The sequence below is a fragment of the Symphalangus syndactylus genome, chromosome Y, assembly GCF_028878055.3.
Source record: "Symphalangus syndactylus isolate Jambi chromosome Y, NHGRI_mSymSyn1-v2.1_pri, whole genome shotgun sequence".
Taxonomy (NCBI): domain Eukaryota; kingdom Metazoa; phylum Chordata; class Mammalia; order Primates; family Hylobatidae; genus Symphalangus; species Symphalangus syndactylus.
The window spans coordinates 9,526,160-9,541,173 of record NC_072448.2 but is presented as its reverse complement, the minus strand read 5'-3'; the positions used below and the strand labels follow the sequence as shown (position 1 = coordinate 9,541,173).

At 46.7% G+C, this 15,014-nt stretch overlaps 1 protein-coding gene across 1 annotated transcript; it reads right to left on the bottom strand.

Moving 5' to 3' along the window:
* Positions 1-213: 213 nt before the first annotated feature.
* Positions 214-14,013, bottom strand: LOC129476668 (cytokine receptor-like factor 2). The gene is made up of 6 exons (XM_055269539.1): positions 13,986-14,013; positions 11,885-11,987; positions 9,498-9,664; positions 5,085-5,218; positions 2,284-2,442; positions 214-360 (listed from the first exon to the last, which is right to left on the bottom strand). The coding sequence occupies exons 1-6, from the start codon at positions 14,011-14,013 to the stop codon at positions 214-216; spliced, it is 738 nt and encodes a 245-aa protein (XP_055125514.1).
* Positions 14,014-15,014: the final 1,001 nt, after the last annotated feature.

The window sequence follows — 15,014 nt, the reverse complement described above, 5'->3', positions numbered from 1 at the left end:
TGCCTGCCTTGGTCTTCCCAAGTGCTGGGATGACAAGTGTGAGCCACCGTGCCCGGCCCCTCCGAAATTTCTTGCAATGCACCGTCAGAAAAGTGGGCATTGCATGGAAACTGAGGCCCAGCGAAATGACTCTATTGGGTGATTAATCTTTTTTCCTACTTCACAGACATTTTGCAAGCAGATCCCACCACCCACAGGCAGCAGGAGTCATCCTTACCTCCATAATTTCCATAAAGACAGAAGGAGGAGAGACACCATCAGAAGGATGGCCAGGCTGGAAATTAAAATAAATTTGGACAGCTTTGGTTTGGGAGGCATTGGTGTCTCTGCGCAGCAATCTGAAACAAAACAAAAAGGCAGCTGTAAGTTTTCAACATGATGTTACATCTCATCCCTAACCACCCTCCTCATTTTTTTGGTATTTTTATTTTTTCTTGGTTTTCACTGTTTGTTTTTTGTTTTGTTTTTGTTTTTTATAAATATTCGTGTCAGCAAATTTTAACTTACTTTTTTTTTTTTTTCTGAGACAGAATCTCACTCTGTCGCCCAGGCTGGAGTGCAGTGGCGCCATCTCAGCTCACTGCAACCTCCGCCTCCCGGATTCAAGTGATTCTCCTGTCTCAGCCTCCTGAGCAGCTGGGATGACAGGCGCCTGCCACCATGCCCGGCTAATTGTTGGTATTTTTGAGTAGAAACGGGGTTTCACCATGTTGGCCAGGCTGGTCTCAAACTCTGGACCTCAGGTGATCCACCTGCCTCGGCCTCCCAAAGTGCTGGGATCACAGGCTTCAGCCACTGTGCCCAGCCCCGTCTGCTATTGTTAATACAGCAATTTTCCTGCCTCAGCCTCTCGAGTAGCTGGGACTACAGGCGTCCGCCACACCGGGCTAATTTTTGTATTTTTAGTAGAGGTGGGCCAATTTTTTTTTAAAGAATGTTAGTGTCAGCAAATTTTGATTCCTATGGAAAATATCCTGCAAAAAGACACTGTGTCTCTCAGCCACCCCCAGGAAGTAAGGGCAGGTTCAACACGCAGCCTTTGGAGACTTGTGGTTGCTGCAGGTCTTACAGCATATGAGAGCTTGTTTTCCTCTGTTGGTGGCTGTGCACCTTAAATCATGCCCCCTGAAAACATATGTTGAAGGCCGGGCACGGTGGCACACGTCTTTAATCGCAGAACTTTGGGAGGCCGAGGCAGGCGGATCACAAGGTCAGGAGTTCGAGACCAGCCTGGCCAATATGGGGAAACCCCGTCCCTACTAAGCATACAAAAATGAGCCGGGTTTGGTGGTGTCTGCCTGTAATCCCAGCTACTCAGGAGGCTGAGGCAGGAGAATCACTTGAACGCGGGAGGTGGAGGTTGCAGTGAGCCGAGATCGCACCACTGCACTCCAGCCTGGGCCACAGACGGAGACTCCCTCTACAGAAAAATAAATAAATAAATAAATAAATAAATAAATAAATAAATAAATAAATAAAAACATTTAGTCAGCTGTGGTGCCGCGTGCCTGTAATCCCAGTCACTCGGGAGGCTGAGGCAGGAGAATTGCTTGAACGTGGGAGATAGATGCTGCCGTGAGCCGAGATCGCACCACTGCATTCCAGCCTGGGCGACAGACTGAGATTCCCTCTAAAAATAAATAAATAAAAAACAAAAACATTTAGTTGGCCGTGGTGGCTCGTGCCTGTAATCCCAGCCACTCAGGAGGCTGAGGCAGGAAAATCGCTTGAACTCGGGAGGGAGAGGTTGCAGTGAGCCAAAATCATGCCACTGAACTCCAGCCTGGGCCACAGAGTGAGACTCCCTCTAAAAAAAAAAAAAATTAAAAAATTAAAAATAAAAACATTTAGTCGGCCGTGGTGGCGCGTGCCTGTAATCCCAGCCACTCGGGAGGCTGAGGCAGAACGTGGGAGACAGGTGTTGCAGTGAGCCGAGATTGTACCACTGCACTCCAGCCTGGGCACCATGAGAATGTTTCTCAAAAAAACAAAAGAAAGAAAACTCTCCTGAGTGAAAGCAGCTGGGGAGTGAAACAAAGAGATGAATTGCTTTCAGGTGGAGCCCTGGAGGATGACAGAAGGCTGAGCTTGCTCAGACACATCCTGCTCAGACACACCCTCCCTCCCACCTCCCGGGAAGGCAGGACACCCTCCCTCCCACCTCCCGAGAAGGCAGGACACCCTCCCTCCCACCTCCTGGGAAGGCAGGACAGGGTCAGTGGCTATGCCTACTCCAGCCTGGTGACAAGGCTATGGGACACTGCTGCATAACAAGCATTACACCGAATCTCGCCTCTGCCAGCACGTCACCTCTGACCAGTCGCTTGGGTATGTGTCTGGCCCATATGCATCCTCCATACCCTTCACCCTGACCCGGAAGGAGTAACTCTTCTCGGCATCTGAGCCTTCTATGGTGACATTGCAGGTATTTTCCTGTTTGGACTGGAGAAACACATACACACACACATACACACACACACACACACACAATGATTAGTGAAATAACCTGTCTGTCCGGAGTTTTCCTTCCGAAGGGTTTGCAGTCTCGCTGACTTCAAGAATGGAGCTGCGAGGCCGGACCCGGTGGCTCACACCTGTAAACCCAACACTTTGGGAGGCCGAGACGGGTGGATCACCTGAGGTCATGAGATTGAGACCAGCCTGGCCAACATGGTGAAACCCCATCTCTACTAAAAATATAAAAATTAGCCGGGCAAAGTGGTGGGAGCCTGTAATCCCAGCTACTTGGGAGGCTGAGGCAGGAGAATCGCTTGAACCTGGGAGATGGAGGTCGTAGTGAGCCAAGATTACACCACTGCACTCCAGCCTGGGCGACAGAGTGAGACTCTGTCTAAAAAAAAAAGAGATGGGGTCTTGCTGTGTTGCCCAAGCTGGTCAACAACTCCTAGGCTCAAGCAATCCTCCTGCCTTGGCCTCCAACAGTACTGGGATTACAGGCATGAGCCACTGTGCCTGGCCTGTATTTACTTTATTATTATTTTAAAATATAATTTATTTATTTACTGAGACAGAGTCTTGCTCTGTTGCCCAGGCTGAAGTGCAGTGGTGTGGTCTCACTTCACTGCAACCTCTGCCTCTCGGGTTCAAGCAATTCTTGTGCCTCAGCCTCCTGAGTATCCTGAGTAGCTGAGACTACAGGCACCTGCCACCATGCTCAGCTAATTTTTGTATTTTTAGTAGAGAGGGGGTTTCACCACGTTGGCCAGGCTTGTCTTGAACTCCTGACCTCAGGTGATCCACCCTCCTTGGCCTCCCAAAGTGCTGGGATTAGAGGTATGAGCCACTGCATCCAGCCTGTATCTATATATCTTTACAGATATAAATGGATATAAAAATACAGATAAATGTTCTATTCTATGTATCAATTTATACATATATAGTTTATATATGTTTGTAGATATATGTACCAATAAGATATCTCTATATGTATATTTATAGTGTGTATATATAAGCTGTATATATAAGGTGTGTATATATAATTGTGTATATATAAGCTGTGTGTATAAGGTGTGTATATATCTGTGTATATAAGCTGTGTATATAAGATGTGTATATACATGTGTATATATAAGCTGTGTATCTATATGTTTGTGTATATATGTGTATATATAAGCTGCATATCTAAGGTGTGTATATATGTATGTGTGTATTTATGTGTATATATAAGCTGTATATATAAACTGTGTATATATGTGTATATATATGTGTATATAAGCTGTGTATATAAGGTATGTATATACGTGTATATATATGTATATATAAGCTGTGTATATAAGCTCTGTATGTATGTGTGTATATATATGTGTGTATATAAGGTGTGTATATATGTGTGTATCTGTATGTGTATATAAGCTGTGTGTGTATATATATAAGGTGTGTGTATATATGTGTGTATATACGTGTGTGTACATATATGTGTATATAAGCTGTGTATATGTGTGTATATATGTGTGTATATAAGGTGTGTGGATACGTGTGTATAAATATGTATATATAAGTTGTGTATAGAAGGTATGTATGGCCGGGCGCCGTGGCTCACGCCTGTAATCCCAGCACTTTGGGAGGCCAAGGAGGGCGGATCACCAGGTCAGGAGATCGAGACCATCCTGGCTAACACGGTGAAACCCCGTCTCTACTAAAAATACAAAAAATTAGCCAGGCGTGGTGGTGGGCACCTGTAGTCCCAGCTACTAGGGAGACTGAGGCAGGAGAACGGCGTGAACCCGGGAGGCGGAGCTTGCAGTGAGCCGAGATCACTCCACTGCACTCCAGCCCGGGTGACAGAGCGAGACTCTGTCTCAACAAAAAAAAAAAAAAAAAAAGAAGGTGTGTATATATATATACTGTATATAAGCTGTATATATAAGCTGTGCATATGTGTGTGTATATATGTATATAAGCTGTGTATATATGTGTCTATATATATGTGTGTATATAAGCTGTGTATATATATGTGTGTAAATATATGTATATAAGGTATGTATGTGTGTGTGTGTATATGTGTATATATAAGCTGTGTATCTATATGTGTGTGTATACGTGTGTATATATGTATATATCAGCTGTGTATATAAGGTGTGTACGTATGTGTGTGTATATATGTGTGTGTACACCCACATATATGTAGATATACAGTCGTGTTGCTTAACAATGGGGACATGTTTTGAGAAATGCATTGTGAGATGATTTCTTCATTCTGAGAATATTCTAGAGTTTACTTACACACACCTAGCTGGTCTGACCATGATATAAATAGATTGAAAGACAGAGAGAGAGATAAAATAGAATGAGATAGATAGATAGATAGAAAGATAGATTGATTGATTGATTGATAGACAGACAGAAATATTATTGGTTGTCTTTCTCTGGAGACCCCTCAGAGACACAGAGAGAAAGATGAAAAAGACAAGCTGGACTAGAGCTCTCTTAGGAAGATACAACAGAGTGGAATTCAGGAAGGTATAGACAGAGGGAACCGGGGTCTGATGAAACAGCAAATCCCACAGCCTGCACCTGGGGGACACTCAGCCACCAACGCTCTGAGTCACGGCCGCCCGGCTCACCTGCCACTCCATGTTGAAGGGGCTCCGGTACTGAACCTCATAGAGGAGATCCCCGTAGGACAGGTCAGAACACGTCACCGTCACCGCGTCCTGATGCCACGAAAAGCTCACGTGTTTCGGGAAACTGGGTTTCACTGAGAAGAAGAAATAACAGAAGCGACATCCCTCCTCTCTGAGCTGACTGTGACAGGCTGACCTCATCCCCTTTCTCTAGCCTGTACCCCTCCTCCCCTTAATACCTTATGGGTCTTGGGGTTCACCCGTCCTCATTACTTTTATAGGAGAAGCTTCCACCAGAGTTCTGAGAATCTGTAGGTTTGCAAAGGAAGGAACTCTCTAAAATTCTGTGGAAAGTGTCCTGTGTGTGTGTTATGGGATACATTATGTCCCCCACAAAAATATATGTTAAAATCCCAACTCCCCAGAAACTCAGAATGGGACTATATTTAAAAATGGGATCCTTTAGAAGACCGAGGCAGGCGGATCACCTGAGTTCGGGAGTTTGAGACCAGCCTGACCAACATGGAGAAAACCCATCTCTACTAAAAAATACAAAATTAGCTAGACGTGATGGCATGCACCTGTAATCCCAGCTACTAGTGAGGCTGAGGCAGAAGAATTGCTTTAACCCTGGAGGCAGAGGTTGCGGTGAGCCGAGATCGTGCCATTGCACTCCAGCCTGGGCCACAGGAGCAAAACACTATCTAAAAAAAAAAAAAAAGTTTCCATCTGGCTGGGCACAGTGGCTCACGTCTATAATCCCAGCACTTTGGGAGGCCGAGGCAGGTGGATAACCTGAACTCAGGAGTTCGAGACCAGCCTGGCCAATATGCTAAAACCCCGTCTCTACTAAAAATATGGGCATGGTGGCACATGCCTGTAATCCCAGCTATTAGTGAGGCTGAGGCAGGAGAATAGCTTGAACGCGGGAGGCGGAAGTTGCAGTGAGCCGAGATTGAGCCACTGCACTCCAGCCTGGGTGACAGAGAGAGACTCTGTCTCAAAAAAAAAAAAAAAAGGATCATTATAGATTCAGTTAGTTAGGATGACATCATACTGGAGAAGGAAGGGTTCTAAATCCAATGACAGGTGTCCTTCTCGGAGACAGGAGGAGACACAGACACAGAGGAGAAAGCCACGTGGAGAGGGAGGAAGAGACTGGAGTGATGTGGCCACAAGTCCAGGGATGCCTAGAGCTCCCAGGAGCTGGGAGTGGCAGGAAGGACCCTCCCTTAGAACCTCCAGAGAGAATGAGGCTCTCAGACATCTCCATCTCAGACTTGTGGGCTTCAGAACTGGGAGAGAATAAATTTCTGCTGTTTTAAGCCTCCAGTTTGTGGTGACCTATTATAGCCCAGGAAACGCACCCAGTATCTATAAGTAATTTCGCGAATAAAGAGTTCGTAGTTCTCACCGCATTCTCAAACAGATCCATTTCCCCTACCGCTAAAAAATAAAAAAGTGAAAAAGAACCATAGCCTTACAGAATTCTAGGATAAAGAATAAACATTTTGGAAAGGGGTTTCCCTACATTTGTCCCTCATTTCCTCACCCAAGACTTAACAGCCAATTCTCAACACACATAAGAAAACCTGCCAGGTGCAGTGGCTCATGCCTCTGATCCCGGAAGTTCAGGAGGCCAAGGCAGGAGGATCTCTTGAGCCCAGAAGTTTGAGATCAGCCTGGGCAACATGGTGAGACCCTATGTGTACAAAACATGAGAAAGTCTGCCAGGCATGTTGGTGTGTGTCTGTGGTCTGAGCTACTCTGCAGGCTGAGGTAGGAGGATCGCTTGAGCCCAGGAGGTGGACAGCATCACTGCACTCCAGCCGGGGCAACAGACCGAGACCCTCTCTCTCAAAAATAAAAATAAAAATCCAGTGAGTGGGATGAGGGTGAGAGAGTATTTCCAGCTCCCTGTGTGTGTGTGTGTGTGTGTGTGTGTGTGTGTGTGTAGGCAGGGCACCAGAGGGCATCTCCAGTTAATTCCCTTATTTTATTTATTTATTTATTTGAGATGGAGTTTTGCTCTTTTTGCCCAAGACGGAGTGCAATGGCGCAATCTCGGCTCACCACACACTCCGCCTCCCAGATTCAAGCGATTCTCCTGCCTCAGCCTCCCGAGTAGCTGGGATTACAGACGTGCGCCACCAAGCCTGGCTAATTATGTATTTTTAATAGAGATGGAGTTTCTGCATGTTGGTCAGGCTGGTCTCGAACTCCCCATGTCACATGATCCTCCTGCCTCGGCCTCCCAAAGCACTGGGATTACAGGGGTGAGTCACTGCCCCAGGCCTTATTTATTTTTAAATAATGAATTTATAAATTGCCCAGGCTGGAGTACAATGGCGTGATCCTGGCTCACTGCAGCCTCTGCCTCCCAAATTCAAGCAATTCTCCTGCCTCAGCCTCCCGAATAGCTGAGATTACAGGCGTGAGCCACCACGCCTGGCTAATTTTTTTTATTTTTTATTTTTAGTAGAGACAGGGTTTCACCATGTTGGCCAGGCTGGTCTCGAACTCCTGACCTCAAGTGGTCCGCCTGCCTTGGCCTCCCAAAGTGCTGGGATTACAGGCCTGAGCCACCGCACCTGGTCTTATTTACTTTTAAATAATAAATTTATAAATCGCCCAGGCTGGAGTGCAGTGGCACCGTCTTGGCTCACTGCAGCCTCTGCCTCCCAGGTTCAAGTAATTCCCCTGTCTCAGCCTCCCGAACAGCTAAGATTACAGGCATGCGCCATCAGCCTGGCTAATTTTTTTTTTTTTTTTTTTTTTTGGAGATGGGGTTTCACCATGTTGGCAAGGCTGGTCTCGAACTCCAGACCTCAAGTGATCCGCCCGCCTTGGCCTCCCATAGTGCTGGGATTACAGGCGTGAGCCACCGCTCCCGGCCTTTAATTCATTCCCTTAAATCACAGTCTTCCCAGGGTCATCTGGTCTCCCCACTGGGGGCAGATTCATCCCCGACAACTGTGTCTGTAAGAGGGAACTTCCTAGAAGGCCGGTTTCTTTCCACTTGCACTCAGGAACTGGGCACTGGGCTCCAGTGGCCAATGGTCCATGAGCTTGATTTTCAGAACTTACTGAAAGTAACTGAAGGTAACGAGCTGAAGGGGGTACTGAAAAGTGTGCTGGGCTTGCTTTTCAATCGTTACGGTAATCATTGATCCCGAGACTTGCAAGAGCTTGCTTTTCGGTACTTACGGTAATCAGCTGAAGGAAGTACCGAAAAGCATGCTGAGCTTGCTTTTCAATAGTTATGGTAATCATTGAGCCCGCGACTTGCGAGAGCTTGCTTTTCAGTACTTATGGTAATAAGCTGAAGGAAGTACTGAAAAGCATGTTGCGCTTGCTTTTCAATAGTTACGGTAATCATGGATCCCGTTATTTGCATGAGCTTTTTTGTACTTACGGCAATAAGTGAAGGAAGTGCTGAAAAGTATCCTGGGCTTGCTTTTCAATAGTTACGGGAATCACTGGTCTCGCGAATTGCGAGAGCTTGCTTTTCAGTACTTACGGTAATAAGCTGAAGAAGGTACTGAAAAGCATTCTGAGCTTGCTTTTCAATAGCTACGGTAATCACTGATCCAGCGACTTGCTTGAGCCTGCTTTTCAGTACTTATGTAATAAGTTGAAGGGAGTACGAAAAGCATGGTTACCTGGCTTTTCAATAGTTACGGTAATCATGGATCGGTGATTTGCATAGGCTTTTCAGTACTTATGGTAATGAGCTGAAGGAAGTAGTGAAAAGTATGCTGGGTTGCTTTTCAATAGTTACGGTAATCATTGATCCAGCGACTATCATGAGATTGCTTTTCAGTACTTACTGTAATCAGCTGAAGGAAGTACTGAAAAGCATGCTGAGTTTGCTTTTCATTTGTTACGGTAATCATTGATCCCGCGACTGGCATGAACTTGTTTTTTCATTACTTACGGTAGTAAGCTGACGGAAGTACTGAAAAGCATGGTGAGCTTCCTTTTCAATAGTTACGGTAATCATGGATCCGGTGATTTCCATCAGCTTTTCAGTACTTATGGTAATAAGCTGAAGGAAGTAGCGAAAAGTATGCTGGGTTGCTTTTCAATAGTTACGGTAATCATTGATCCAGCGACTACATGAGATTGCTTTCCAGTACTTACGGTAATCAGCTGAAGGAAGTAGTGAAAAGCATGCTGAGCTGCCTTTTCAATAGTTACGGTAATCATTGATTCCGCGACTGGTAGGAGCTTGGTTTTTCATTACTTACAGTAATAAGCTGAAGGAAGTTCTGAAAAGCATGCTGAGCTTGCTTTTCAATTGTTACGGTAATCACTGATCCGGCGATTTGCATGAGCTTGGTTTTCAGTCCTTGTGGTAATAAGCTGAAGGAAGTACTGAAAAACATTGTGAGCTGGCTTTACAATACTTACGGTAATAAACGATCCAGCGACTTGCGGTGAAAACGGGGTGCGTCCCATTCCTGATGGAGAAATAGAGAATGCCGTCTTGCTGCGCTGCGTCTAGGAGGCACCCCGAAGTGTGACCTTCCTGGAGAACGTAGTTGGTCCACTGGTCATAGGCCTCATCACCGTTGAATCTGTGGTTTAAAACGACGACCATTTAGCAACAAAACAAAAAAACATCTCTTATTTATTTAGAGATGGGGTCTTGCTCTTGTCACCCAGGCTGGAGTGCAATGGCGCGATCTCAGCTCACTGCAACCTCCACCTCCCAGGTTCAAGCAATTCTCCTGTCTCAGCCTCCTGAGTAGCTGGGATTACAGGCACCCGCCACCACATACAGCTAATTTTTGTAGTTTTACTGGAGACAGGGTTTCAACATGTTGGCCAGGCTGGTCTCGAACTCCAGACCTCAGGTGATCTGCACACCTTGGCCTCCCAAAGTGCTGGGATTAGAGGTGTGAGCTACCACACCTGGCCTTTTTTTTTTTTTAAACGGTGTCTCGCTCTGTCCCTGAGACTGGAGTGCAGTGGTGCGATCTCGGCTCATTGCAATCTCTGCCTCCTGGGTTCAAGCGATTCTCCTGCCTCTGCCTCCTGAGTAGCTGGGATTACAGGCGCCCGCCACCACACCCAGTTAATTTTTGTGTTTTTAGTAGAGACGGGATTTCGCCATGTTGACCAGGCTGGTCTCGATCTCCTGACCTCAGGTGATCTACCCACCTCGGCCTCCCAGAGTGCTGGGATTACAGGCATGAGTCACCGTGCCCGGCCATTTTTTTGTTTGTTTGTTTGTTTGTTTCTTGAGACAGAGTTTTGCTCTTGTTGCCCAGGCTGGAGTGCAATGGTGTGATCTTGGCCCACTGCAACCTCTGCTTCCCAGGTTTAAGTGATTCTCCTGCCTCAGCCTCCCAAGTTGCTGGAATTACAGGCGCATGCCCCCGCGCCTGGCTAATTTTTTGGATTTTTAGTAGAGACAAGGTTTCACCATGTTGGCCAGGCTGGTCTTGAACTCCTGACCTCAAGTGATCTGCCCATCTCAGCCTCCCAAAGTGCTGGGATAACAGGCATGAGCCACCGTGACCCTCAAGAACTGCCCCTCTTACAGAGGAAGAAACTGAGCTGAACTCTGCAACTGCGTGCAAAATCCAGCACTTTTTTTTTCTTTTTGTGAGGTTTTTTTGTTTTTTGTTTTTTGGTTTTTTTTTTGAGACAGTCTCGCTCTGTCGGCCAGGCTGCAGTGCAGTGGCACAATCTCGGCTCACTGCGAACTCCCTCTCCCAGGTTCAAGCAATCCTCTTGCCTCAGCCTCCTGAGTAGCTGGGACTACAGGCACCTGCCGCCACGCCCGGCTAATTTTTGTATTTTTAGTAGAGACAGGGTTTCACCATGTTGGCCAGGCTGGTCTGGAACTCCTGATCTCAGATGATTCACCCTCCTCGGTCACCCAGTGGTGAGTCTTATTTTCCAAAGAACTTCATTTTAAAATTTCCCTGTTCTGTACGCTTTGCCGTTTATCTCTTTTGTTATCAAACTGAGCAATCAACCACCCATGACTACATTTATTGGAAAAACCCTTCCTGCAGTGTTCGCACGCATACTTCTGGGTGTCTAACTAAGCCAAAGTAAAAATAAAAGTAAAGTCACATCAGGGAGAGCAGGGTTGGAGGTAGCCCCGGGTAAGGCTGTGAAATGTTTCAGAGACTGAGTCTTTCCCTCCCTGGCTGCCTAGCAGATAAGATTTCAAGTTCACCCAGAGCTCCGGGTGAAGAAAACTCTTTGTTAATCTCCCATGAAGAATCTAGGTAATTTTCTAGATTTTCTAGTCTAGGCGTGATGCCGTAACTCACACCTGTCATCCCAGCACTTTGGGAGGCCGAGGCAAGTGGATCACATGAGGTCAGGAGTTTGAAATCGGCCTGGCCAACATGGTGAAACACCATCTCTACTAAAAATACAAAAATTAGCTAGGCATGGTAGCAGGTGCCTGTAATCCCAGCTACTCGGGAGGCTGAGGCAGGAGAATCGCTGAAACCCGGGAGGCAGAGGTTGCAGTGAGCCGAGATTGTGCCACGGCACTCCAGCCTGGCAACGGAGTGAGACTCTGACTCAAAATAAAAACAAACAAAAAAAAGAATGTAGGTGATTTTGAGAGTGAGTCAGCCATCCCTTGGCAAGAAGGTTTGGGGCGATGAGATTGTCGTTGTGGTGAAGGCTGAGGGTTTCACAGAACAAACATTCTGGCTTGCACAGTCTGATGTTTTACACTTTTGTTCTCTAGCATTTCCAATCGCTGACGGCTCAGAGGAGCGATTTTGAGCCCCGGGCGTGGGGTTTGCTTTCTGGGGGCCGGTTACCTGTACTGGAAAGTCAGGTTGGTCCTGGAGTATTTGCTGGCATTCCATGTCACCTGTACGGTTTCTAAATTGAAGTAGATGATCTGAATCTGTACTCCTCCTCCTAGACACAGAGAGAAGCATGAAGTTCACGGTGAGGCAACTCTATTTTTAATTTTTTAAATTTATTTTTCTTTGTGAGACGGAGTCTCTCTCTGTCGCCCAGGCTGGAGTGCAGTGCCACTATCTCAGCTCACTGCAACCTCCGCCTCCCAGGTTCAAGCGATTCCCCTGTCTCAGCTTCCCAAGTAGCTGGGATTACAGGCACCTGCCACCACGCCCAGCTAATTTTTGTATTTTTATTAGAGATGGGGTTTCACCGTGTTAGCCAGGATGGTCTCAATCTCTTAACCTCGTGATCCACCTGCCTCGGCCTCCCAAAGTGCTGGAATTACAGGCGTGAGCCACTGCCCCTGGCCTATTTTATTTTATTTGAGACAGACTCTCACTCTGTCGCCCAGGCTGGAGTACAATGGCACAATCTTGGCTCACTGTAACCTCCGCCTCCCAGGTTCAAGCGATTCCTCTGCCTCAGCCTCCCGAGTAGCTGGGATTGCAGGCACCTGCCACCACACCCAGCTAATTTTTTGTATTTTAGTAGAGACGGGGTTTCACTGTGTTAGCCAGGATGGTCTCGATCTCCTGACCTCATGATCTGCCCACCTCAGCCTCCCAAAGTGCTGGGATTACAGGCATGAACCACCGCGCCCAGCAAGGCAATTCTAAAAAGAGCTAGAAACTTACAACATGAAGCTGGCACTTTCATCCTAAGAATGAGACACCGGTTTAAAAGGACAGAGATTTGGCTGGGCACAGTGGCTCACGTCTGTCATCCCAGCACTAGGTGGGAGGCTGAGGCAGACAGATCATGAGGTCAGGAGATCGAGGCTGTGCTGGCCAACATGGAGAAACCCTGTCTCCACTAAAAATACAAAAAATTACCCAGACGTGGTGGCACGCACCTGTAATCCCAGCTACTTGGGAGGCTGAGGCAGGATAATTGCTTGAACCCAGGAGGTGGAGGTTGCAGTGAGCTGAGATCGGGCCACTGCATTCCAGTCCAGGCGACAGAGGGAGACTCTATCTCAAAAATAACTAAATAAATAAAAAATAAAAGAACAGGTCTGGCCGGATGCGGTGGCTCACGCCTATAATCCCAACATTTTGGAAGTCTGGGGCAGGTGGATCACCTGAGGTCATGCATTTGAGACCAGTCCTAGCCAACACGGTAAAACCCCGTCTCTACTAAAACTACAAAATTAGCCGCGTGTGGTGGTGGGTGCCTGGAATCCCAGCTACTCGGGAGGTTGAGGCAGAAGAATCGCTTGAACCCGGGAGGAGGAGGTTGCAGTGAGCTGAGATCACACCACTGCACTCCAGCCTGGGTGAAAGAGAAAACCCTGTCTCAAAAAAATAAATAAAAAGTCAAAGGACAGAGAAAACCAAGATTTTTATGCATGGGTTACCTGTTAATTCCTTGAGCAAGAGCTGCAGGATATAGAAAAGCAGGTCCAAAAGAGACGATGTCACCTTACATATCCACAGGAGAGGTGTCGTTGGATACACGATTGATGCTCCTATCTGTGCATGCCACTATTGGGTGAACCTCACTTACCTTTTGCAAAAACCTCAGAGAGAAGTCAACAAGGGTGTAATTATAGCTGCTTTTTTTTTTTTTTTTAGATGGGGTCTCTCTCCGTCGCCGAGGCCGGAGTTCAGTGGCACGATCTCAGCTCACTGCAACCCCCACCTCCCGGGTTCATGCCATTCTCCCGCCTCAGCCTCCCAAGTAGCTGGGACTACAGGTGCCCGTCACCATGCCTTGATAATTTTTTGTATCTTTAGTAGAGATGGGGTTTCACTGTGTTAGCCAGGATGGTCTCCATCTCCTGACCTCGTGATCCGCCCACCTCATCCTCCTAAAGTGCTGAGATTACAGGTGTGAGCCACCGCACCCGGCTGCTTTTGTTTTTGTTTTTGTAAAAGGTAATGTTCACCCACTAGTGCCATGCACAGATGTGAGCATCAATCATGTATCCAACGACACATCCCCTGTGAATACCTAAGGTGGCATCGGAAACTGTCCCCATCGATCCACCTTACTGTCTTTCTCAAAACACCACACACACCAACTTCAGAAATGGACCAGCCGGGTGCAGCGGCTCACGTCTGTAATGTTAACACTGGGAGGCTGAGGCAGGTGGATCACCTGAGGTCAGGAGTTCGAGACCAGTCTGGCCAACATGGTGAAACCCTGTCTCTACTAAAAACACAAAAAAATGAGCTGTGCATGGTGGCAGGTGCCTGTAATCCCAGCTACCCGGGAGGCTGAGGCAGGAGAATGGCTTGAACCTGGGAGGCAGAGGTTGTGGTGAACCGAGATCGTGTCACTGCACTCCAGCCTGGGCGACACTGCAAGACTCTGTGTTAAAAAAAAATAAAAAAGAAAAGAAAAGAAATGGGCCAACCATAAAGAAGTCTTTCTATCTTTGCTTGGAAGGTTACATAGGATTCAGTAGGTCTGATGTTTCAAGAGGTCTGGGTTTGTAATTCCGAACTTGGAGAATGGGAATATTTTAGGATAGAGCAAACATGTAATGATATTTTGGATAATGGCAGCCAAGTCTCTCACTGTCAAAGAAGTGAGTTACAGGTTTGGAAAGATGAGCTACAGTGAACCTTGTCATGTTGGGTTCTAAGTGGAGGTATCTGGAGGATAGATAGATACAGATAGATAGATAAATGGTAATGTTAGATAGATAGAATTATATAGATGATGATAGAAATAGACAGACAGACACAGATAGGGATAGGTAGGTAGATGGATGAATCAATGGACAGGTGGGTGTATAGATGGAAGACAAGTGGATGGGTAGGTGGATGGGTGAGTGGATGGATGAATAAATGGTTGAACAGATACACAGGTGAATGGGTGGATGGGTGGATGGATGCATGGATGAGTGGATGAAAGTGTAGGTGAATGCATAGGTGGATGGATGGTTTCATGGGTGGGTGGGTGGATGGATAGATGGATAAGTGGATGAAAGGATGGGTGGGTGGGTGAGTGGATAGATGAATAAATGGGTAACAG

Coding starts and splice junctions, on each gene's coding strand:
- LOC129476668 (XM_055269539.1), bottom strand. CDS start 14,013: ATGGGGACAGTTTCCGATGCCACCTTAG. Junction 2,443..5,084: donor CCTTCAACATGGAGTGGCAG/GTGAGCCGGGCG, acceptor GTGTTTCTCCAG/TCCAAACAGGAAAATACCTG. Junction 361..2,283: donor GCTGGCAGAGGCGAGATTCG/GTGTAATGCTTG, acceptor GAAAACTTACAG/CTGCCTTTTTGTTTTGTTTC.